Raw genomic sequence first — 25,596 nt, 5'->3', positions numbered from 1 at the left:
AATTAAAAACATATTAAAAGTGAAAGTGTTTTCTGATCCCGCTCCTTAAAAATAACCATTATGAGCACAAAATTTATAATCATATAACTTTTTTAACTTGTACATTAACACATACATATTAATATGTTTTATTTCACATGTGAGGTACTGAGATAATAAAAACCACAATGGCTACTTAGAGTAATGAATACAAAGAATTCACTTTACTTGAAATAAGTTCTAGAAAGATTTGAAGGATAATAAATAAGTTTTTATCTGATATAAGAACACCAATTGATTGGTCATAGTTTTCTGAAGCACTGTCCTAAAAAATTCTAAAAAAGGTACAGGTTCATTAAGAAAGTAACCAATTATTGATACTGACCATGAAGAAGTAGGAAAGCTAAACTATGCTGATACAAGCAAATGCCCACTTATACTTTAGGAAAGCTAAACTATGCTGATACAAGCAAATGCCCATTTATACTATACTATAATATGATCTTCTGCGGAATAAGATGCCATCAGATCCTTCATATCTTCACTTTTTTTTTTTAAAGATTTTATTTATTCTGTTGACAGAGACAGATCAGAAGTAGGCAGAGAGGAAGGCAGAGAGAGAAGGAAGCAGGCTCCCTGCCGAGCAGAGAGCCCGATGCGGGACTCGATCCCAGGACCCTGAGATCATGACCTGAGCTGAAGGCAGAGGCTTTAACCCACTGAGCCACCCAGGAACCCCCATATCTTCACTTTTAATTAAAGGACAAACTTTCTACAGAAATACCTACAGAGGAGCACCTGAGCAGCTCAGTTGGTTAAGCATCTGCCTTCAGGTCAGGTCATGATATCAGGGCCCTGGGATTGAGCCCCATATCAGGCTCACTGCTCAGCGGGGAGTCTGCTTCTCCCTCTCCCTCTGCCAACTCCCCTTGCTTGTGCTCTCTCTCTCTCAAATAAATAAATAAAATCTAGAAAGAAAGAAAGAAAGAAAGGAAGGAAGGAAGGAAAAGAAAAGAAAAAAGAAATACCTACAGAAAGGGAACTTGCTTTACTCCTGGTCATAATTTTCAAGAGATTATACCATTCAGCAACTTTCAACAAATATTTATTAACACCTTATATAAAGTACTTGGTGAGGCACTAAAGATATGAAGACAGACTACAAACCTAGCAAGAGGTAGGGGGCCCTCAGCTGGTTGTTGGTGGAGCATGCGACTCTTGGTCTCAGGGTTGTTAGCTTGAGTCCCACATTGGGTGTAGCGATTAATTAAAAATAATAAAATCTTTTTTAAAAATCTAGCAAGAGGTAAATGAGGAACTAAAATTAAAAACAAAAACAAACAAATAAAAAACAGTAAGTCCTGGGGGGCCTGGGTGGTAGAGTGGATTGAACATCCAACTCTTGGTTTCAGTTCACTTGGGTTGTGATGTCAGGGTCATGAGATCAAGCTCTGCATTGAGCCCCACATCAATTCCATGGTCATTGTAGAGTTTGCTTGGGATTCTCTCTCCCTCTCCTTCTTCCCCTTCTCCCTGCACGTATGCATTCTATTGCTCTCTCCCTCTAAAATAAATAAATCTTTAAAAAGAAAAAAATAGTAAGTCCTAGGAGAGCACATACTATTAATATTGACTATGGAGCAAAAAGGGTTACATGGACATGAGAGTTCTAGAAAAGCAAATAGCAATGAAATGACCTTTAAGAGGATGGATCATTTCAGGAAATGAAAGAAGTACAGTTAAATTATCAAAGAGTACTATTAGGGCAAGGAAGGGGAAGATGGGGAACGCTGGTTAAGAATGACTAAAAATGATACTGGAAAAACACACAGTGAGGGGATCAGTTCACAAAAGATCTAATGAACCTGGTATGCAAAAGCTATAACTAAATCTACTTACTAATTTTAAAAGTTTATAGATTCTTTTGTATTTTCCATACACACAATCAAATTATCAGTGAATAAAGACAATTTTACATCTTTCATTCTAATATTTACACCTTTTATTTCTTTTTCTTGCCTTACTGTAATGACTAGGTCGTACATTCAAAGATAAATAGAAGTTACGGTAGAAGTCATCCCAAACTCAACAGGAAAGTATTTAATACATCACTCAGTATTTATTTAATAATTTAAGTTACTTATTTTATATATAATTATAATATGTATTATAATTCTATATATTATATAATATATATTATATATAATAAATTATATATAAATAATTTAAATATTTAAATTATTATTATTTAATAATAATAATAATGAAAGTACTTAATACATCATACTGAGTATGATGTTAGCAGTAGATTTTTTATAATCTTTATTATACTGAGAATGTCTCTTTCTATCCTAATTTGCTGCAAGTTTTTTCTAAGATTTTATTTCTTTAGAGAGGACAAATGAACAGGGGGAAGAGTAGAAGGAGAGACAGAATCTCAAGCAGACTCTGTGATGAGCAAGGAGCCCAATGCAGGGCTCAATCTAACTACCCCAAGATCATGATTGGAGCTGAAATCAAGAGTCAGACACTTAACCAACTGAGCACCCAGACACCCTGCTGAAAGGTTTTTTTAGTCATATATGGCTACTGAATTTTATCAAAGGTTTTCTCCACTTACACTAAGATGGTCATATGGATTTCCTTCGTTCTATTAATGTGAATTACACTGATTGATTTTGAAACATTAACCAGCCTTATATTTCTGAAATATCCTTTATTGGTGGTGATATATAATTCTTTTTATGTGTCACTGGATTCTATTGGTAATATTTATATGTAAATTACACCAAGAAAGAAAAGAGAGGGCAGAGAGAGAGGAAGAGGGGATGCAGGCTGAGAGAGAGCAAGATGTTAGGTATGAGAAGGTAAGATTAAGAAAAACATGATAGTAGAAAAAATTATTCAACAAAAGAATTAGTAATCCACATTGAGACAATCTCCCAGAAAGAACATGAAAGAAATTATTTTTCCAAATTAATCATTAATCAATCTAGGGGGTCTAAGAACCAAAAAATAAAAGTACCAGAAAGAGAAAACAAAGAAAACTTAGAAGAAATCGTTAATTAATTAATTAAAGAAAACTTAGAAGAAATCATTAATTAATTAATTAATTAATTTAAGAAATTTTCTCAAAACTATACTACTTGCATTCCCACATTGAAGGGGCCCAGGACAATGTATGACCTAAGAAACAACAATGTAAAGTTTCAGAACACTAGGAACAAAGACCAACATTCTACTAACTCCCAGACAGGAAAAACAAGCCATAGACAAAGAAAAAAGTATCAAAATGGCTTCGGACTCTTCAATCATAGCACTAGATCAAGGCCTTCAAAATTCTCAAGTAACATCATTTACAAACAAGTATTTGTTACCCAGCCAAATTACCAAACAAGAATTAAGAAAGAATAAAGATATCTTCAGACAAAATTTACCACACATCCTTTTTCAGGAAGCTACTAAAAGACTTACTCCACCAAAATGATCACACAAAGGAAAATGGACAAGAGAGGGATGAGGTGTTCTACTTTCCATTACAAATTTTATGTGATCAGTCACATGTCGGACTTCAGTAAAAACAAATCCAGAAAGTTAATCAAATACAACAAAAGTGACATACAGGTAACCTGTGGATAAGAGAACCCTTAGCTATGTGAAACTGTATTTCAAATCTAATATTATATTTTTAGAAATATTGTAGAGAGATAAATCTTTTTTTAATTAGACAAAATTATATATACTCAAATCCTACTAGCAATATTAACTTTTATAGCTTTATACTCTTGAAGTATTTCTGCCCAAAATAAAAGCTGAGAAAAGGTGAACATTAATAACTGGCATAAATAAAAGAGCTTCGTAAATGAACTGAAGAGAGAAAAATCTGCGTCTGTGAATTACATACAAAAGAAACAAAGACATAGCAAATTCTTTTAATAAAAACATTGTTCTTGAGTCCAACCATCCAAAGAGAAAGCTGGCTATTCTATAAACCTTCTAGGAAAAGATGTTCCACAATCTTCCTTATCAAAGGATTTCACCAAAACTCAAATGCAACAAAAAAAACAGAGCAAGAGAGAGAGAGAGAGCGCGCGCAAAGGAGAGACCACTGAACTCTGGGTATACCATATCGTCCAATAACAAGGACAAAAATCTCTACATGACTGCAGGATGTCACTGCCTTGTTACCTTCACCCTTCTCTTCAATTAAGCAGACTCAGCCACTAAAATAATCCCTGACATTGCTTATGCATATGCTTAATGCATAATGCACATGGTAGAAAGTTTTAACACACAGCATTCTTACCAGTTTAGAGAATTAACTGCTCAATGAGGTATTATAAGGAAGATTACTCAACTTCTGGAAAAACTTTCAAGTTTAATAGAATTAAAATATTTTAACATCCTCTTTTTTAAAAGATTTTAAAGTATACAAATAAGATTTAATTGACTGTGTTTTTATTGCTCGTGCAAAAATATGACTCAGTGAACAGAGGCAAGTTCATGAGAAAACACAACAGAAAGCTCAGATCATTAAAGTGCCAGGAGTTATTCAGGCACCCAACTACTAGGTGTCATTTAAACATGTATTTGATTTAAAAAAAATAATAAAAACAAAACATACATAATATCTAAATACAACATTTAAGCATTAAGTATTACTTTTTAAAGCAGAGACGGAAGGTCAGAAGCCCGAAACTGTACTTCTGACATAGCTGGAAATGCAGACAGCAGACTCATCTACAAGCAAGATAATGGTGAAAACCAACCTCGCCAGGGCAGTAAGAAAAACTAAGAAGAGCAAAGACATGAGAACAACAGAGACTTGGGGAATACCCACAGAAGAAAGCTAAGCCAGAAACGTAACAAAAGCAGCACAGACAGCAAGGAAGGGATCTGGGAAGAGTAATGCCATGCAAACCAAGAGAGAAGAGGGCTTCAAGACAGAGCCAGCAAAGTCAGAGGCTAAATCGAGATCAAAGTGGTTGAAGATAAATCAAAACCACAGTAGAATGTGAATGGCCATATTGAATTGGTTAAGATTACCTATTTCCATCTCAACTGACAAACAGGAGTTTATCTTGTGAGGAGGAAGGGAAGGGTACCGGCATTTGGAGGAAAATAGACTTTAGTTATCATTCTTGCTGTCTGTAGTCCAAGACCAATAAAAGAGAAACTCCTGAATAATTTGTTTTTTCTTAAGGGCTACACTCACCAAACTGCGGAGCAGGCAAGATTCTAGCCGCTCGAATGGGGCCATGTCGAACAGAAAAGAGCTCCTGTGCTTCCCCACTGATCTGCATGAGAAGACAAAAAATTTCAGTAAATGAAAATGCAGGTCAGAACATGATTATAAGAAAACAAGATCTCCTAAATTTTATTACTTTTTTTGTCTGAAATGTAATATATGCACACATGCACACAAATACACACATTTATGGTTGTTCACACACATTAGGTATATTCATGCTTAAATTACCACAAATATTTTGAGAAAATGAAGAGATTTTCATTTCCTCACACTTGACATAAATAGGAAAATGAATGATCTGTTCTTGAAGTCTGTAATTCTTTTCTTTAATAAACTACTATAAGTCTATTAAGTTCCTGCACAATTGCCTCTCATTTTACAGCAAAGCAGTTACGATTTTTTAAATCAGTACGAAGCTTTCCATGTAAAAAAAAGGTAAATACTCTTAGTATTCCAAAAAGCAGAACTTAAATGTGGTAGTAACTTTTGTAAATATGTTGTAAATGAGAAAAAGCAAAACAAATTGCAAAGAACACTGTAGTAAATGTGAATGACCTACCGGTCAGGGTCCTGCAACTACCTACCTGTTAAGCACTTTGAATAAATCATTTAACTTATATATACCTATATTTTTAAAAATATATTTTGGATGAAAATTGTATGTATTTAAGGTGTACAACGTGATGATTTAATATACATATATGATAAAATGATCACTGCAGCCATCTCCTCAGTTACCTTGTTGTATGATGAGAGCACCGGTTTTCCAGTATTTAGTACAGTGTTACTAACTACAGTCATCGTGCGTGAACATTAGATTCCCTAGACTTACTCATGCTACGTAACTAACCCTTACCCTGTGATCAACATCTCCCCACTCCCCCCACCTCTCCTAAGCCCATATTCGTTTGCATGTACAAACTGAAAAGGTAAAGGGGCTAAAGGACCTCAAAAATACTTGTAATTTCAATATTCTATGAATTACAAAAGTAATATGTAAGCACCTTTAAATGTCATCATTTTTATTATACACCTAGATCAAACACTGCATGAATGTCAGATTGTTTTGAGCTGTACCGAAGTTATTTCTCAGATACAGAAAGTACAGTAGTCTATTAGCCCAAAGGAAAAAGAGATATGATCATGTATGTGTTGAGTGTGAAAACAATCGCTTTTCAAAACTAGCAGCTCAAGGAAACACTTTGTGGCTAATTGAAGTATTGAGCAGATTAAATTAGAATTAGTTAGGAAAGGCTTTCCAGACTGCTTTAAGTGGTAATGTAGTTCCCAATACATTTCCATATTTTTTTTCTTTTTAAGATTCAATTTATTTGCCAGAGACAGAGAGTACACAAGCAGGGGGAGCAGCAGGCAAAGGTAAAACCAGGCGCCCCACTGAGCAGGGAGCTCAGAGAGCAGAGAGTTGGATCCTATGACCCTGGGATCATGACAGGAGCCAAAAGCAGACACCTAACCAGCTGAACCACCCAGGTGTCCCACATTTCCATAATTCTTAAGTGATATCAGACAGGGAAAATGGCAAAAAAGATAAAACCAGTTCTAAATACCCAAGAACTGATGACAAATGTAATAAACAATCAACAGAGGAAACACGCTGATGGTAGTTTTTTAATGGACCTGCCAAACAAGCAGTTTAGAATAATGCATACAAGATAAATGGCTTCTAAAGCTTTCAATATTAAACTGTGTATCTGCTGCGCTGTCTTTAAGATTAACTGCTTTTTCAGCTCTTCAGCTTGTCTTCTATCTGAATTTAAGACCTGCAAACTATAAATATTTTGTTTCTTATAAATGTTGAATTATCAGGATACCTAAAGATACATCATATTCATTTTGCTTACAAAAATTATTTCAACTCATTCATGGGCCACAGTGGCGAATCCCTCTGGAACACGTGGGATGCAGAAGATTTGAGGAATGCTAGGCTCTTCACACTAACTGTGCAACAACAGCACCACCTATCACCAATTAAACATACCAAAGCCATAAACTCAGGATAGCAGAAGATAAGAATGGAGCGCTCTACAAATTCCTTTGTGGATATTAATTTTCTACATGAAAAATAGGGCTATCGTATACTGTAGTTCTTAAGTCTACAGTTTACTATTAGAGAACAAAATTTAAAATCTAGAAGTCTTAAAAGGTCACCTTGTTCAAACTCCCACCCAGGGCAGTAACCATACATTCTCTGAAATCTAAAAATCATGATCTCTTTGAACTTGCACTGAAATTATAATTCAGAGCAATGAAAAATACTTTCACTATAACAAATACAAGTCATGGTATTCTGACACAAAATCTGCTCTGTACTTTATTGCTATATGCCACAGGTCTAGCATGTAGCTTTTGGTTTTATGAAATAAATCTTAAAGTTAAAAAAAAAAGTCTAATCATATTTAACTGAGCTATGTACTAAATTACACTAAATAATGAAGAATAAGGCAAGCTGTCTCGGCATTCTCACAATACGATAAATGTTTAACACTGGATTTAATACACAAGAGCTTACTCGGACATCAAAAAACATTTTGAAATTAGAGCACACCATGCTCCTCAGCATAACAGCTTTCAAAACAGACCTCTAAATGCTCTATTCTATTCCTAGCTTCTACTCTAAATCCCTCTTTAAATGTACAGCAACAGGTAAGAAAGAACATTAGGAATGATTACAAAATGCACCCTGCGTTTATTACCTCTAAGTTAAATTCTAAACTCTTTAATTGTAACATAAGGATGAAGAAACATCCTATCACTATTTATCACAGATATTTGTGAATATGTTAAAATCAAGATTGTTAGAAGCCTAATTCTAAAGTATACTAAGGGAGTCGCAAATGTCAAACTTGGAGAGAACTCTCCCAACTGTGTGCGCAACTGCTACACTGGAATGCTATTTCAGAACAGAACTGCCAACAAAATATATACAGATAAAGACGTGACGTGTGCACATTTTAGAAAGAACACAAAATGGATAAGTCCTTACAGGCTCAGGTTTAGCTGCTGCTTTCAATTGCCTCTAATAATTTCATACAGTATGTTCACTGGTAATTCTGCTCTCAAATAAATGAGTGTCAAAACTGATTAACTTTTTTAATGGTTTTCACAGTGATTTTTACATCTCTTAAAAAGAGCTAATTGAAAATGGCAAAAAATCTCAGAGATGAGGGTTTTATATATCCTGACAAGAATTACCAGGAGCTGTAAGTTCATTTCTAATCCAACAATAATAAATACTAGGGCAGAACTACAAGAAGGAGTGTACCAAGCAATGTTCCAACTTCCTGGCAACGGTGGTAACTTGGGGAGAGGAGCAAACAGGGAGGAAACCTCTCCAAGAGTTCCTCATGGGTCTCTGCCTTTGTTCTTACTGGCATTTTAATTTCTGATGACAGACTTTTGTTGTTTGGAGCATAAACCGGACGTACCAGTTTGGAAGCACAATAAGGAGAACAAAGAATGATTTGTTCACACTGTAGGAAAAAAATCTTTTCCAACCATAGAAAATAGCTTTCGCATGGTGAAAATATGCAAATTACATACCAAACCAAAAAAGTTGGGGGGAGTACAAGTCTAGAATCTCACAGCTCAATCTACAGCAAAAGGAAATTATAACAGCCGAGACAATAATACACACAAAGAAAGGGCTATAAAAGTTGTGGGAGAGCTTTATAACTACCGTTAGAGAATTCTAAAAGCAAAGGAAGGTCATCTAGCCCTCAGAACTAAACTTTTTTCTGAAATTGTGATGACTTTTCAAAGGTATCTGACTACAGAACAGAAAAGTCAATCAAATACTAACAACAGTAATAATAATGCTTGGGGCTCCTGGGTGACTCTGTGGGTTAAAGCCTCTGCCTTCGGTTCAAGTCATGATCCCGGGGTCCTGGGAGGGAGCCCCATATTGGGCTCTCTGCTAGGCAGGGAGCCTGCTTCCCTTCCTCTCTCTCTGTCTGCCTCTCTGCCTACTTGGGATCTCTGTCTGTCAAATAAATAATAAATAAAATATTTAAAAATTTAAAAAATAATAATAATAATGCTCCGTAATGACTAAGAATCAAGACAAGAGTACATATTTATACCCCCAATTCCCCTTTTAGATACTTGCCAAATTGGAGAACTGTGTCTGCAAGTTGATTCTTTTTAGCAAACTTTGTTGAAAAATAACCAACACAGAAATAACACATAAATCATACATCTATGTACAGCTTAGTGAATTTTCCATATTAATATACCTCTGTTAACAGCATAATCATCAAGAAACAGAACATGATACTCAGAAGGTTCCTCCACATACCTTCCCAGTCACAAACCCAACTCCAGAATAATCATAACCACTAATGCATTACACACAAGTTTTACTCATTTAATTTTATGCAGAATCACACGGTATGTACTCTTCTGCAAATGGCTTCTTGTGCACCTTACATGTGCATGAAATTCATCCATATTGTGGCATATGATTGTACTTTTCTCTTTTTTTTTTTAAGATTTTTATTTATTTATTTGATAGCACAACAAGGCAGAGCAGCAGAAAGAGGGAGAGGGAGAAGCAGGCTCTCCTCAGAACAGGGAGCCCAGTGTGAGACTCGATCCTGGACCCCAGGATCATGACCTGGGCCGAAGGCAGCCGTTCAACCAACCAAGCCACCCAGGCATCCTTCTTTTTTTAATTGTACCTTTTTTTTATCCCTGTTGCTATACAGATTTCCACTGCATGAAAAATACTACAATTTTTAACCATTTTATCCTTGGTGGACTACTGGGTTGTTTCTAGTTTTGGGCTCATAAGATGACAGAAGAAATTGCAAAAAACTTTCAAGTAAGAAAAAAAATTACTGTATGTCCTTTCAATAGATTACCAGGAGTGTGTTATGGACCCTTTGGGGTTATTTGGTTCTATAGACATCTGCACCTTTCTTTTGAATGGGTTATTTTGCAATACTGTAAGTTACAGAAAACCAATAGTAATGTTACTGACTCTTGTCCACAGAAATGCAAATGAATTTTGTTTGGAAGAGATACAATTGAATTGCCTCTATAAAAAAGATTATTCCAGGCAGTACATTTTAGTTTCAATAGTATATTAACCAAGTTTGCATCTCATAACAAGTTCATTTCAGTATTCCCCTAATTGCCTGAATCAGTTCTTAAGATTCTCCTCTGATCCAGCTGTAACAACTTGCCAAATAATACCTCATTTATTAATGAGTTAAATAAAATCTATAACTTGTTCATTTTACAGTTGTATAAGAGCCATGATTTTACCATTTTTAAAATAATACTATAAAGAACACTGCTATGAATATTCTTGCACATTCTGTTTAGCGAACACACATATGTATTTCTTCTGGGTATATGTCTGCTAGGAGAATTGCTCCCATATGCATATGTGCATATTTTGTAGATTTCAACAAAATCGTTTTCTACAGTGACTGTACAAATTTACACTTATACCAGCAATGTAAAAGAGTTCTACCTGCTCTATATCCTCACCAACGTTTTGTATCAGCCATTCTGGTGGGTGTTCAATGGGACCATCATTGGGGTTTTAATCATTTTCTTCAAGACTGAAGAGGTTGATCAAATGTCTTTTCATTTGCTTACTGGAATTCAGTAGTTATACTATTCCACGAATGACTGTTAAAGTATCCTGCCCACTACGGTTGCCTGATTCTAAAGGATTATGGATTTAAATCTATTTTGCACAGTGAATGAAATGCAGATCAGTCTCTTCTGAAAAGCAATGCTGCCTCAAACTAACTATATAAACAGTCTTTATTATAGTGACTCTCTGTCAAGGCAAATGACGTAAGAATTTTGTCCTGAAGGACCCTCAATTTCTAGATGTATTTATGACAAACAGTTCAGAATATGAATGAGATTCAAGAACTCATTTCAAGAAAAAGATAGAACTTTTCCTACTAATCTAATTCATATCTTAATTCCAAATCCAGTAATGAGTAAACTTTTCCCCAAACTAAGAAATGCTAGTTGAGTTATACCAACATGATATCCACCTCTTGAAGTGAAAAATATTGATTTGTAAAAATTCATACAAATATTCAAAGCAAATTCAGTCCCTGTTTAAGATAGGAAACATATAAAAATAACTATGTATTTCCTTATAACTCAAGCAATTCAAACAAAAGATAATGATAAATTTTTTTCTTGATAAATACTTTCACAAGTTTTCACCTTTAAAATAAAAAAATTTAAAAGAGCTTGTCTATTTTTTTTTTTTTTCCAAAATGGCTATGCCATATATAGCAGATGATTTCCAGGCTAGAAATACAAATTGAAAACCAAGACACCAGACAAGAAAGACAACAGAAGAAAAAGTATTCCCTGTGTTATCTCACGTACATCCTGACTTTCAATCGAAAATATCTTTCATATCAGAGTGCTTCAAACTAGTAATGGCTTTCGTTCCCCCTGGGAAGTCTGAGCAAGCCAACAAGGGGGACCCTGGAAGTTTTATTCTTTTCCCAAAATCATGGCCTATGGTAACAATGCCAAATACATAACAATATACCAGGATCATCGGTGACAAATACCACACAGCAACATCAAATATTCTGGCAGTTTATTTTAGTAGAAAATAATTTACTAACTGTACAAATTTGCTAAATATGAGTTAGCTTCAAAATAAGGAGTGGGTGGGCACCTGGGTGGCTCAGTGGATTAAGCCGCTGCCTTCGGCTCAGGTCATGATCTCAGGGTCCTGGGATCGAGTCCCACATCGGGCTCTCTGCTCGGCGGGGAGCCTGCTTCTCTCTCTCTCTCTCTCTCTCTCTCTGCCAGCCTCTCTCTACCTACCTGTAATCTCTCTCTGTCAGATAAATAAATAAAATCTTTAAAAAAAAAAAAAAATAAGGAGTGGGGTGCCTGGGTGGCTCAGTGGGCTAAAGCCTCTGCCTTTGGTTCAGGTCATGATCCCAGGGTCCTTGGATTGAGCCCCACATCGGGCTCTCTGCTCAGCGGGGAGCCTGCTTCTCCCCCTCTCTCTGCCTGCCTCTCTGCCTACTTGTGATCTCTGTCAAATAAATAAATAAAATCTTGAAAAATTAAAAAAAAAAAAGGGCAACAGTGATGACTAAATTGTGTGTTTAAAAGATGTAACCTTAAACATAGTTAAATCAAGATGTTACTGAATGAATGGATGAATAAAATGACTGGGCCTGTATTGGCCTCATTATTCAACATTAATGGTATTGGGCATAAATTAGACTTGCCCCCACTATTCTCAAAGCATGTTATTAATACTTCATGTCTGGAAATTTATCATAATACCATATCATAAAACACATTTGCTACAACTCATTCTTGAACCTCCCGGTATATTACTTCCTATGTTTTACAGCTCTCAATAAAAGTACTTTTACCAAGGTGGGAAGGAGCATATCATCTGTACTGCAGTTTTTATCACACTACGCTTCACACTTACACTCAAGAAGAGGGCAATCTCCAGCCTTTCTGGCAACTATCCCACACTCACTCCAACCTTTAGGAGTTTATCTGATGTTTTTACCTGTGACAGGTTTCCTAACCAACTGTGATATAAGAACAGACCATTTAAATATTCAAATGTAGAGCTAGCAATCTTTCTAACTGTTGCACATGCACTAACCAGACAAACACAACTGAAATGAAGTTCCTGAAAAAAGAGCATTGTTTCACTAGTTTTAAACTTAAAAGGTAACACCAAATAAAAAATTTATAATTGAGGAGAAAATGTAAACTGTAACTTACATTATTAATAATTTATCAATATTGGTTCATTAATTTTAATAAATGTGCCTTACTAAGGGGCAAGCAGGAGTGGTGAGGAGATACAGGAATTCTCTGTACTTTCTACTTAATTTTCATGTAAATGTATAAAAAATAAAAAAATCATTACATAAAAAATAATTACATAAAAATAATTTTTATGTAAATGTATAAAAATAAAGTCTATTAATTTATATAGATATTGATATAGACATGGGAAAATGTGGAAATTCCATAAATTAACCTTCCCTAATAACCCCCCAAAAAATAAGGATAAGAGGTAAAAATACAGAGTGAGAATGAAAAGGTGATGAGGTCTTATACTAAGGAATTCAGTTTTTAAAGCAACAAAAGAACTCACTTAGCTGATTTAAATGTGCAAGTGTATAGATACTAATTGTTACATATTTACTAATCAAACAGACCACACAACTGAACCGATGAAGAAATTCTGTAAAAAGAAGGCTGCTTCATGACTGTTTTTTTACCTTAAAAAGTCATGGCAATATATTTTTTTAGAGAGGAAAGGTAAAAAATATAAAGGGAGATATGGAATGAAGTGAGAAGTGACATCTACTACTTAGGTATTCAACTAATAAGTAACAAAAGGACTGTACTAACTACATGAGTGACTATTATAACTTCAAAGCAATTTCTATTAAGGTTGATAGTCTCTCTCTAGCATCACCCTGTGAGTCAGTTTGATGATATATTTTCATTTTAGATCTGAGGACACAAAGAACAATATTCCCCCAAAATGACAAGACCAGAGGCATTAGAATCTCCTATGAATATACTGTATTCAAAACCTTTTTTTCAAGATTTTATTTATTTGACAGAGATCACAAGTAGGCAGAGAGGCAGGCAGAGAGTGAGAGGGAAGCAGGCTCCCTGCTGAGCAGAGAGCCCCATGCGGGCTCCATCCCAGAACCCTGAGATCATGACCTGAGCCGAAGGCAGAGGCTTTAACCCACTAAGCCACCCAGGCGCCCCTCAAAACCATTTTTAAACTTGGGCCTTTTTTTCACTAACAAGTCATTGCCAGGGCGTTATTTTATGTGTCACACTTGTTCTAGCAATTTCAAAAACTTAAGATAGCATAGTTTGAAGAAAGTACTTCTAATAATTAAAAAAAAAAAAAAAAGTCATTCTTTTGAAAGCTCCTAACATTAGGAGGAAGGCAGGGACAACGTTTTTGTTTTATTTTTGCCTAACTAACCACAAGTGATTAAGTTAATGTCAGAGTGTCAGTATCTCTGTAACCTACTCTGTATGCCATCAAGAAAAAAAATGCAAACCACAAAAACCACCTAAAACACATATTTTTGAGGACTAACAACTTATAGAGCAGATATTTGCTAACCACATAAAGCAGACAGCAGCTGAGTCTATATTTTGGTCTTGACACTAAATTCAAAATATAAAACTGGAGGCAAGAAGGAAGTGAGTTTCAAGAACAATATGAAAACCACAGAACAAAAATAATGAATGGAACTTGTAATCATATTTTCATACTTCCAAATTTTCACACACATAGAGAGTAGTATTTTAAGGCGACTTTCACCTTTCCCCTTCCCTGATTTTTGAAAGGAAGATCAAAGAAAGGCCGTTTAAACTCACACGTTCCTTTGGTTATGCAACACAGATTCAGACATTACACTTCAAAACCCCAGCCACTGCTTTGGCACCACCAGTCCACATACCATCCCAAGCTTTGAAGCAGCCCTAATGGTATCTTCCATTTGCAAGTAACACTTCTGTAGTCAAAAGATCTTACTCAGGGTAGATGTTAATGTAAAACCACTCAGACTACACAGACACACACGCCTGGAGGCAGACTGGAAGGTGTTCAGAAGTCAATGTAACACCATTACAGAGTGTCAGCCTAGCAGCTGTCATAAACACTTCATCATCACTCACACACACAAACTGGATTCCCTTTAACTTGTTATTTTATTTTGTGTGGAATACATGTCCAATTGGAAAGAGAGAGAAAACAGTGCTACAGATAAGCCAATTCTGGCTTACAGCCTTTTTCCACTTCTAAAAGACTGAGTTTGTCATATTTCATTGGTATTGTAAACCTATCCTGATATAATCTGTTGATTGAAGATAGTTTTGTAATGGATATCTAACCAAAGAGAAACATTATATTAAATAGAAGCCTAAGGTTTTTCTTCTATAAAATAGGCATCATTCGAACTTGTAAGATTGAGAAGATGATAAAAAATGAGTGACACCCCCAATGGCAGCAGGAAGTGGAGCAACCAGAACTCTCAGATAATGCAGGTAGAAGCGTATAATAATACAACCCCTCTGAAAAACTGTAAGCAATTTTTTTTAAAGAGTCTATCTATTTATAAGACACAGAGAGAGACAGTGAGAGAGGGAACACAAGCAGGAGAGTGAAAGAAGGAGAAGCAGACTTCCCGCTGAGTAGGGAGCCTGATGTGGGGCTCGATCCCAGGACCCTGGGATTATGACGCCCCTGTAAGCAGTTTCTAATCAAGTTAAATATGTGCCTAACCTGTGACCCAGGAATTCTATTGTTAGGTACATACTCAAAAACAGAGCACACATGGGGTGCCTGGGTGGCTCAGTCAGTTAAGCTTCTGACTTTTGATTTTGGCTCAGGTCATGATCTCACAGTCATGTAAAATCTTTTTTTTAAAAAGGGAATAGCTAAACAAATTGGTATAGTTAATCAGCAGACTCTAACACAGTAATAAATTAAAAAATACAAACTATTGCAACATGCAAGAACATGGATGGATCTAAAACATACACTGAGTGAAAAAAGACAGATACAAAGGAATATATACTGTGTGCCTCTATTAATATGAAGTTCAATTAACTCTATTAATATGAAGTTCAGCAAATGATTATGAAAATTGGGCAAAACTAATCTATGGCCAAAATATTTTTTATCCTGTCGGGAGGGAAGGGAATACTGACTGGGGAGCTTTCTGAGTAAGAAAAATGTTCTACATTTTGTTCTCAATAGCACTTTCATTTATTCATGTATGCGTACTCACAATATATATAATTACATAAACATAAACACAGTCGTCAAACCACAGATTTGAGATCTGTACATTTTATAGTATATCTTAATTTTTTAAAGGTATCTATCATAAATTATAGTCCATCCAGACAATGGAATATTATTCAGCACTAAAAAGAAATGAGCCAACAAGCCATAAAAAGACTTGGGCTTACATGCATATTACTAAGTGAAAGAAGCCAATCTAAGTGAAAGAAGCCACATACTATATGATTACAACCATATGACATTCTGGAAAGGCGAAACTATACAGTAACCCCCCCACCCTTTCTATGAGCAATATATTCCAAGACCTCCAGTGGATGCTTAAAACTGTGAATAGTAAGAAATCCTATGTATATCATGTTTTCTCTAATACATATGAGCCATGATGAAGTTTAATTTATAAATTAGACACAGTAAGAGATTAACAATAATAATAAAATATAACTATCACAATATACTGTAACAGAAGTTATGGGAATACCTCTCTCTCTCTCAAAACATCCCATTGTACTGTACTTACTCTACTTGAGATGACATGAGATGATAAAACGCCTACGTGATGAGGTGAGGTAAGGTGAATGATGGAGGCATTGTCATCGAGTGTTAATTACTGACCTTTTTTTTTTTTTTTTAAAGATTTTATTTATTTATTTGACAGAGAGAGATCACAAGCAGGCAGAGAGGCAGGACTCTGAGATCATGACCTGAGCCGAAGGCAGTGGCTTAACCCACTGAGCCACCCAGGCGCCACCTACTGACCTTTTTTTTTCAAGATTTTATTTATTTATTAGAGAGAAAGCACAAGCAGGGGGAGCAGCAGAGGGAGAAACAGGCTCCCCACTGAGCAGGGAGTCCAGTGGAGACCTGGATCCCAGGATCCTGGGATCATGACCTGTGCCAAAGGCAGACGCATAACTGACTGAGCCACCCAGGTGCCCTACTACTGACTTCCTGACAATATGTCAGAAGGATGATCATCTGGTTTTGGACAGCTGACTGTGGGTAACTGAAATCATGGAAAGTTAAACCAAAGATAAAGGGGATTACTGATGTGGAATGTTGATAGTGGAGAGGTTGTGCGTTTGTAGAGGTTAAACGTGAGCTTTAATTTTTTATCTATAAAATGAGAATAACACTGAATAGTAAGTTGAGGAGCTCCTGGCTGGCTCAGACAGTGGAGCATGCAACTCTTGATCTCAGCATTTCGAGTTCAAGCCCATGATGGGTGTAGAGATTACTTAAAAGTAAAAGAAAATCTTTTTAAAAAATAGTAAAATTGACAAGATAATAAAGAATAATAGTCAATGTACCTAAAATAATGTGTATGGTATATTCTGATCATTCCAATTATAGATGCTAATATTTATATCAACATTATGAAACATCACTAGGCAGCACAAGCGTCAAAACTCTCCCAGGCATCTCATCACTACTCTGTGCTCTATAGCACTTTATCCATGCCTCCACTGTAACTCTGATCTCATAGGCCAGAGTTTCTCAAACTCAGCTTTACTGATATTTTGGAAGGGACAATTCTGTGTTGTAGAAGTTGTCCTGGACATTATAGGATGCTCAGCAGCATCTCTAGCTTTTACCCACTAGATGCCAGTAGCAACTTCCAATGATGACAATAAAACATGTCCACAAACATGGCCAAATGCCTCTTTGGGGGCAAAAGCAATCCCATTTGGGAAGCACTGATACAGACTGCAATTAAGTAGCGACATCTCACACAAGTAGAATATGATCTCTTCAAGGCTTAGGTCTTAGTTATATTTGTATTAGGTCTTAGTTATGTTTGTATTAGGTCTTAGTTATATTTAGGGCATTGGCCCTAAAGTTTCAGTGTGGCTGAAGAGAAAAATTATGGTGCTATTAATTAACAAAAATAGAGATTTTAGGGAGAGGGGATAGAATAGGAATGGAATGGGACATGAGCAAATAGCAAATGATTATGAAATTTAATTTGGGTCTTTCTGAATTGACTCCCTTAGATGAAAATATTCAGCAAAAGACTGACATCTTGAAACACATCTACTAAACATATACACACATACAAATATGTGTACATATACACATACATATATAAATGAACACACAGATGTAACAACTAACTGCCAGACAATTTACTTGGCACCAGATATATAAAAGCCATTAAGATATGACCAGAGCCCCAGGAGCCTGGGTGGCTCAGTCAGTTCAGCAACTGACTCCTGGTTTTAGCTCAGGTCATGATCTCAGGGTCATGAGATGAGCCCCACATTGGGTTCTGTGCTCAGTTCAGAATCTGCTTGAAATCCTCTCTCTCCCTCTCCCTTTTCCCCTCCCCCCTCTGATGCACACATGCCCACATGTGTTCTCTTTCTCTAAAAATAAATAAATCTTTAAAAAATAAAAAAAATGACCACAGTTATAGAGAGGTTTACAAAGAATTCTCCCAACTGTGGGATGCCTGGGTGGCTCAGTCAATTAAGCATCTGCTTTCAGCTCAGGTCATATCCCAGAGTCCTGAGATCAAGTCCAACATCAGGGTTCTTGCTTCTCCCTCTACCTAATGCATATTCTCTCTGACAAATAAATCAATAAAATTTTTTAAATAAAATAGCAATTAAAAAGAAAGAACTCTCCCAACTGCTAATGCAAAATCAAGACTCCCAGAAAATACTAGAACTCATAGGCTAATTACACACACACACAGAATAAATCCCTGATATTCTTAAATACACACAACTTTTCCCCCTTCAATTATATACATCTAAGCCAGTGGTTTAAACCAGAATTTCCTCTAGAATCATGGTTCACAACCTGAAGAGGTTCTAAACCAGAGGAGAACATCCTTAATTGTCACAGGGAGTTGCTTCGAACATCTAGCAGACAGAGGCAACAGATGTAGCTACATATCCTGCAATGTACAAGGCCAGCCCCCCATAACAAATAATCCTCTGGTCTAAAATGTCAATAATGGCAAGATTGAGTCACAAACATAAAATTTATATTTGCATATTTTCATGTCTTATATTTTTAGATAATTTCCTATTTAAAATAGTGTTAACCCTCTAAAACAATCATTTTTTTAAGTTTTGTTATCACTTCTTATTAGTTCCCATCAAGCTGACCAATACTTTTTTTTTTTTTTTAAAGATTTTATTTATTTATTTGACAGAGAGAGATTACAAGTAGGCAGAGAGAGAGAGAGAGGGAAGCAGGCTCCCTGCCGAGCAGAGAGCCCGATGCGGGACTCGATCCCAGGACCCTGAGATCATGACCTGAGCCAAAGGCAGCGGCTTAACCCACTGAGCCACCCAGGCGCCCTGACCAATACTTTTAAACTAGGAAAGTACACATAAAAAAAAAGAACAGAAAGCAAAGGCACAGAATATGAGAACTATATGATCAATGTACACTCTTCCTCTAGCTGTAAATAATCCCCAAACCAGACTTAAAGAATATTAATATATGGTCAATTAAAAATACTGGGACTCCATTTCAAGATTACTCATCGTGTCTACAGATAAAAATCTGATAGGGTTCATATCCTATCAGTACACTTAAATATAGGTCAAACCAGCAAAATGATCACAATTTATGGTGTTAAAAATCTATGTAGTAGGTCAATTATATCTACATAAAAATTGGAAAAAATGAACTACAAAATTTTTTAAAAATTAATGTAATTGTCTCTTTCCTGGTTTTGATACTGTACTATAGTTTATATAAGATGTCATCTTTGGGGGAAGCTGGGCGAAGGATACACAGGATTCTAAATAAGATTGTGCAACTTCCCATGAGTCTATAATTATTTCAAAACAAAAGGATCTTAAAAATCAATTCAAAAATAGTTAAAAATAGACAACAGAGAGGGCAAAAATTACCTACATATATATGGTATTACTGCACTTAAGAGGGGAAAGAATGGTCTTTTCAGGAAATGGTGCTGGATCAATTAGGTTTTTGTTTTGTTTTGTTTTGTTTTAAGTAAAAGGAGCCTTGACCCCTGTCTCACACTATACACAAAAAATTTCAGATGAAGCATAAACCTAAAGATAAAAACAACCTCTGACAAAAAATATATGAGGGGCGCCCAGATGACTCAGTCAGTTAAACACTGGACTCTTGGTTTCAGCTCAGGCGGTGATCTCAGGGTCACGGGATTGAGCCCCATGTCGGGCTCTGTGCTCAGTACAGAGTCTGCTTGAGAGTCTCTCTCTCTCTCTCTCTCTAAAATAAATAAATAAATCTTTAAAAAGGTAAAAAGAAAATATAGAAGAATATCTTCATGGTTTTAGAATAAACAAGAATACAAAAAGCATTAACAGAATAAACCACTTAAAATCTGATCCAGATTTCTGTCATCAAAGAACAACATTAGGGCACCTAGGTGGCTCAATCGGTTAAGTGTCTGCCTTCAGCTCAGGTCATGATCTCAGGGTCCTGGGATCGAGCCCCACATCGGGCTCTCTGCTTGGCCGGAGCCTGCTTCTCCCTCTCCCTCTACCTGCTGCTCTGCCTGCTTGTGATCTCTCTCTCTCTGTGTCAAGTAAATAAATAAAATTAAAAAAAAAAAAAAAAGAACATTAAGAAAGTGAAAATCTAAGAATACCTACAAAGGAGACATTAAGACAAATGATGAAAACGAAAGATGGATTGAACATAACATAACAGTATTTTATCAAATATAAATGTCCTGGTTTTGACAGTGCTATGTTTGTATAAGATAATATGTTATTCTTAGGAAATATATAATGAGTTATTTATGGAAAAGGTGTACATGGTTTCTCCTACTGATAAATGGTTCAGAAAAAATCTTCACAAATAAAAAAACTGAGAAAATAATACAGCAAATGGGGCAAAATGTCTATAGCTGGTAAATCTGGGTAAATCAAGGCATACCTTGTAAAATTTCCTGTAAGTTTAAAATTACTGCAAAATGAAAAGCATCTTTAAAACTCCACAATGAGATACTGGTACATACCTACCAGAATGGTTAAAATTTTAAAAGCTGAAAATACCAAGGGCCAATGAGAAATAGAGAGCAAATGAAACTTTCATACATTGCTAGTGGGCATACATATTGATAAAAGTGCCTTTTTAAAGATTTTATTTATTTATTTATTCAACAGAGAGAGACAGTGAGAGAGGGAACACAAGTAGGGGAAGTGGGAGAGGGAGAAACGGGCTTCCCATCGAGCAGGGAGCCCAATATGGGGCTGCAGGCCTGAGCCATCCAGGTACCCCAGTAAAAGTACTTTGGAAAACTGGCTCTCTGTACTAAAGTTAAACATACATCTACACTATGACATAGCAAATCTATTCTAGGTCTATATATACAAGAGAAGTGGGTGCAGTATATGTCCACCAAGAAACATATATATCAACTTTCAGAGTTACTTCATTCATAATACTCAAAAACCAGAAACAAAAATGACTATTGGATATATAAGGGACTTTTTAGAATGTGTTGTATTCGTCATAAGATACTACACAGAAAAAAATAAGAACAAATTATTGCTACACAGAAGAACATGAAAGAATCCCATAACCAGGGGCGCCTGGGTGGCTCAGTGGGTTAAGCCTCTGCCTTCAGCTCAGGTAGTGATTTCAGGGTCCTGGGATCAAGCCCCACATTGGGCTCTCTGCTCAGCAGGGAGCCTGCTTTCCACCCACCCGCCCACCGCCTACCTCTCTGCCTACTTGTGCTCTCTCTCTGTGTCAAATAAATAAATAAAATCTTTAAAAAAAAAAAAAAGAATCCCATAGCCATACTGCTAATAGAAAGAAGCCAGACATAAAAGAATAAAGACTGTATTATCTCTGACCATATTTTTTTTTATGAAGTTCAAGAACAGAAAAACTAGTTTCTGTTACAGAAGTTAGAATACTGGTTACTTGGAGTTACAAGGAGGACAGTATTAAAAGGGAAGAGGGACTCTTCAGAGTTTCTGGGAACATTCTCTATCTTATTCTGAGTGATGTATAGGTTGTATACATATATAAAAATTCAATCTGTACACTTAAGATCTGTGTACTTTATGGTATTTACTATACTCAATAAAATGTATAACAAGAGGAAAAAACTGCCTTCTACAAACTCATAGCTCTGCTTATGTCCTTTGTGTCCAAAGACTATCTTCTGCTTTAGCATAGAAAAACATCAAAAATATTTCAAACAAGAAAGATTCCAATTTATGATAATAAATTTCAAACTCTGAGTGGGTATGAAATCAACAAAAGCCCATAAAGCCACTATAAAAACATAAGGAAAGATTAAACTTCAGATGCAAGATTTCTCTAAAGAGACACGGTAGGAAATATATTTGAAGCAAAAGCATTTTCTCCATTAGTACAGGTGGATTCTATAAGTTATTTCAACATTATTCTTCATTTTTGCTTTTATTCACTGCATGAATCCCAAAGGTCTTCCACCACAGATGACTAAAAAACCGTCCTTTATTTCTCTTCCCAGTAATAAGAGACTGGACACAACAAAATAAGGCCTCATTCTCAACGAACACAATTTTTTGATTCAGGTCCATATTCAAACTTTCTCTGCTTGCCAGTTATCCCAAATCATGGACTTTATATTGCTCCCAAATGAAACTCATAAAAATTGTTTCCTGGCTAGCAATCTTGACATGGCAAGGTCTATTGGCACCCAATGTCTAATAAATAATAGACTAATTGGTATTTACCTCAACTATGCCCTCAAACATGGCTTTAGAGCCATGTTTCTCAAAAGCTTAAGTGTAAAGCTACAGATACTAAAAGCTTGAGGGCAAATACTTCAAGGGAACGGCAGCACTCTTCTTAACCCAATGCGTTAGCGACACCTAGTGTCATTACTTTTGAAGTACAGTCAAAGCTCCAAGATTAAGCACTCCAGTCAGCTGACTTACTGAAGCTAAAATATACATGAGTTAAGATTTTGGTGCTGGAGGAGAAGTAGGAAGGGCGATAGACTGAATGGGTGATGGGGATTAAGGAGAGCACTTGTTTTTGTTTTTTAAGATTTTACTTATTATTTAAGAGAGAGAGAGAGCATGAGAGAAGGGGAGGGTGGGAGGAAGAAGCAAACTCCCTGCAGAGCGGGGAGCCCGATGCGGGACTCCATCTTGGGATTCCAAGATTATGACCTGAGCCAAAGGTAGTTTGCCAAAGGGCACTTGTGAAGAGCACTGAGTGCTATATGTAAATGATGAATCACTGAATTCTACTCTTGAAACTAGTATTACACTGTACATTAACTAGAATGTAAATAAAAACTTGAAACAAAAGAACTCTTTGAAACTAAATACAGGGGCACCTGGGTGGCTCAGTGGGTTAAGCCGCTGCCTTCAACTCAGGTCATGATCTCAGGGTCCTGGGATCGAGTCCCGCATCGGGCTCTCTGCTCAGCGGGGAGCCTGCTTCCCTCTCTCTCTGCCTGCCTCTCCATCTACTTGTGATTTCTCTCTGTCAAATAAATAAATAAATAAAATCTTTAAAAAAAAAAAAAAAAAAGAAACTAAATACATATACTGCTTCATGCAACACAATTGTCACCTTTTAGTTGTTGTAATGAATACATTTTAAAGATTTTCTAAGATATTAAGAGTTTCAAAAGAGGATGCAAAAACTAAGTAGCCATTTAAACATATATCAAAAAAGTAGAGAAAATTCTCAGGACTTTTATAAAGGTATATCTTGGGTTTCTTATCCGATGAATATTTTAAATGAGAATTCTTTATTACTTATACTATGCAATGCAATTTTTGCCTTATATAATTTTTAACATAATGCAAGTCTAAGTCTAATAATAAAATTACATTTCTTCTAAAACTATCCCATCTTACATACCAGGTAACACCAGCCCCAAGTCAAAACCCTGGGAACATCTTTAACTCTTCTCTCCTCTTTAATGACTTACCAGATACCACCACAACAAATTTAGTTCAGGTTCACAACATCACACATTAGGACAATGCTGAAATTGACTCCTAACTGGCCTGATAACCTTTTTTCTCCTTAGTCTCTATCTATCCAACCATCACTGCAAGATAAATCTTTATTAAATATGGACTTTGGAATGTATTTCTTGTTACTCAAAGATTTTTAATGAGTTCATAGTGGCTGAAAGATCAATAAATCCAAGTCTTCATCCCGCAATTCAAATTTCTTCCCTGAAACTTCTATATCTCATTCTATGTCCAGAGAGCATATAACCACTAAAATTAGTATTAATAATCATAGAAATGATTGTCTGTGTTAAATGAAATAACACATGACTACACAACATCTAAAACATACCCACTCTCATAAACAACCCCTCCTCCACCTGGATGCCATGTTGACAGTGTTGTCTAACCATGTTATGAATGCCCGATTATTTATCTTTTAATTTCCATTCTGGCACAGACTCTTCCATAAGCAACAGACACATATTTGGATCATGTTCAACTGGCAAATAACTATCAATGTCTAAAAGCTTGCTCTCATTTCCTGTACTTATTTTGTTGCATACAGCAACAAACATTTCACTATGACCAGTTTGTGGACCAGCACCACCAGTCCACAGTCCAGAAACTTAAAACCAAACTCACTATCCTTCCACTCCCATTTGTGCTTCATACCATCACTACTCTTGTAAGACACATTACTGTCTAATCATACAAAGTCCTCAAATGGCTTCTCCAACTCACTACTTTTAGTGAGCAAAAAAATGTACAGATAGGAGTGCCTGGGTGGCTCAGAAGCCTCTGCCTTCAGCTCAGGTCATGATCCTAGGGTCCTAGGATCAAGCCCCACATCGGGCTCTCTGCCCAGCGGAGAGCCTGCTTCTCCCTCTCTCTCTCTGCCTGCCTCTCTGCCTACTTGTGATCTGTCAAATAAATAAATAAAATCTTTATTTTTTAAAAAAGTGTACAGATAATTCCTAAAAGATATTCAAATGGCAAAAAATACATTAAAAGTATTCTAACATTATTAGCCATCACAAGGTACCTCCCATCAGAATGGCTAAAATTAAAAAGACAGACAACACCAAATGTTGATGAGGTTATAGAACAACGTGTACACTGCTAGAGGAAATGTAAGATGGTACAACTACTCTGGAAAAAGGTTTGGATGTCTGTTATAAAACCGACCACATTCCTACCCTATGAAGCTGCAATTCCACTTGTAGGTCCTTACCTAAGAGAAATGAACACACCACCTGACAAAAAGACTTACAGAAGATCTTCACAGCAGCTTTAGTCAGAAAAGGCAAAAGCAGTAAAGAGTCCAGCTAACCATCATTAAGAGAAGGGATAAACTATGGTATGTTCATACACCGGAGTATTATTCAGCAATAAAAAGGAATAATATGGGTGAATCTCACAAACACACTGAATGAAGAAAGCCTTACACACACAAAAATGCATACAGTACAATAATAGCACAGGAAGTTCTAAAACAGGCAACACGAATCAATAGTGGGGGGAAGAGGGGCACTTGGGTGGCTCAGTGGGCTAAAGCCTCTGCATTCAGCTCAGGTCATGATCCCAGGGTCCTGGGA

At 36.1% G+C, this 25,596-nt stretch overlaps 1 protein-coding gene across 13 annotated transcripts in view; it reads right to left on the bottom strand.

Annotated features, from left to right (window-relative positions):
• The window catches only part of BCAS3 (BCAS3 microtubule associated cell migration factor), a 584,337-nt gene that overhangs the window by 523,190 nt on the left and 35,551 nt on the right, over positions 1 to 25,596 (bottom strand). For all 13 annotated transcript variants that reach the window (XR_014304944.1, XM_082707501.1, XM_082707499.1 and 10 more), the window contains exon 6: positions 5,195 to 5,276. Coding sequence is in view for 12 of the 13 variants with exons in the window: in XM_082707501.1 (XP_082563627.1) it covers positions 5,195 to 5,276 (82 nt within the window). In the remaining variant the exon portion in view is untranslated. The remainder of the gene's footprint in view (positions 1 to 5,194; positions 5,277 to 25,596) is intronic.

Source organism: Mustela nivalis (genome assembly GCF_964662115.1).
Source record: "Mustela nivalis genome assembly, chromosome: 17".
Classification (NCBI taxonomy): domain Eukaryota; kingdom Metazoa; phylum Chordata; class Mammalia; order Carnivora; family Mustelidae; genus Mustela; species Mustela nivalis.
Note: the sequence above shows the minus strand (reverse complement) of the source record. Positions and strands in the feature narration are given on the sequence as shown.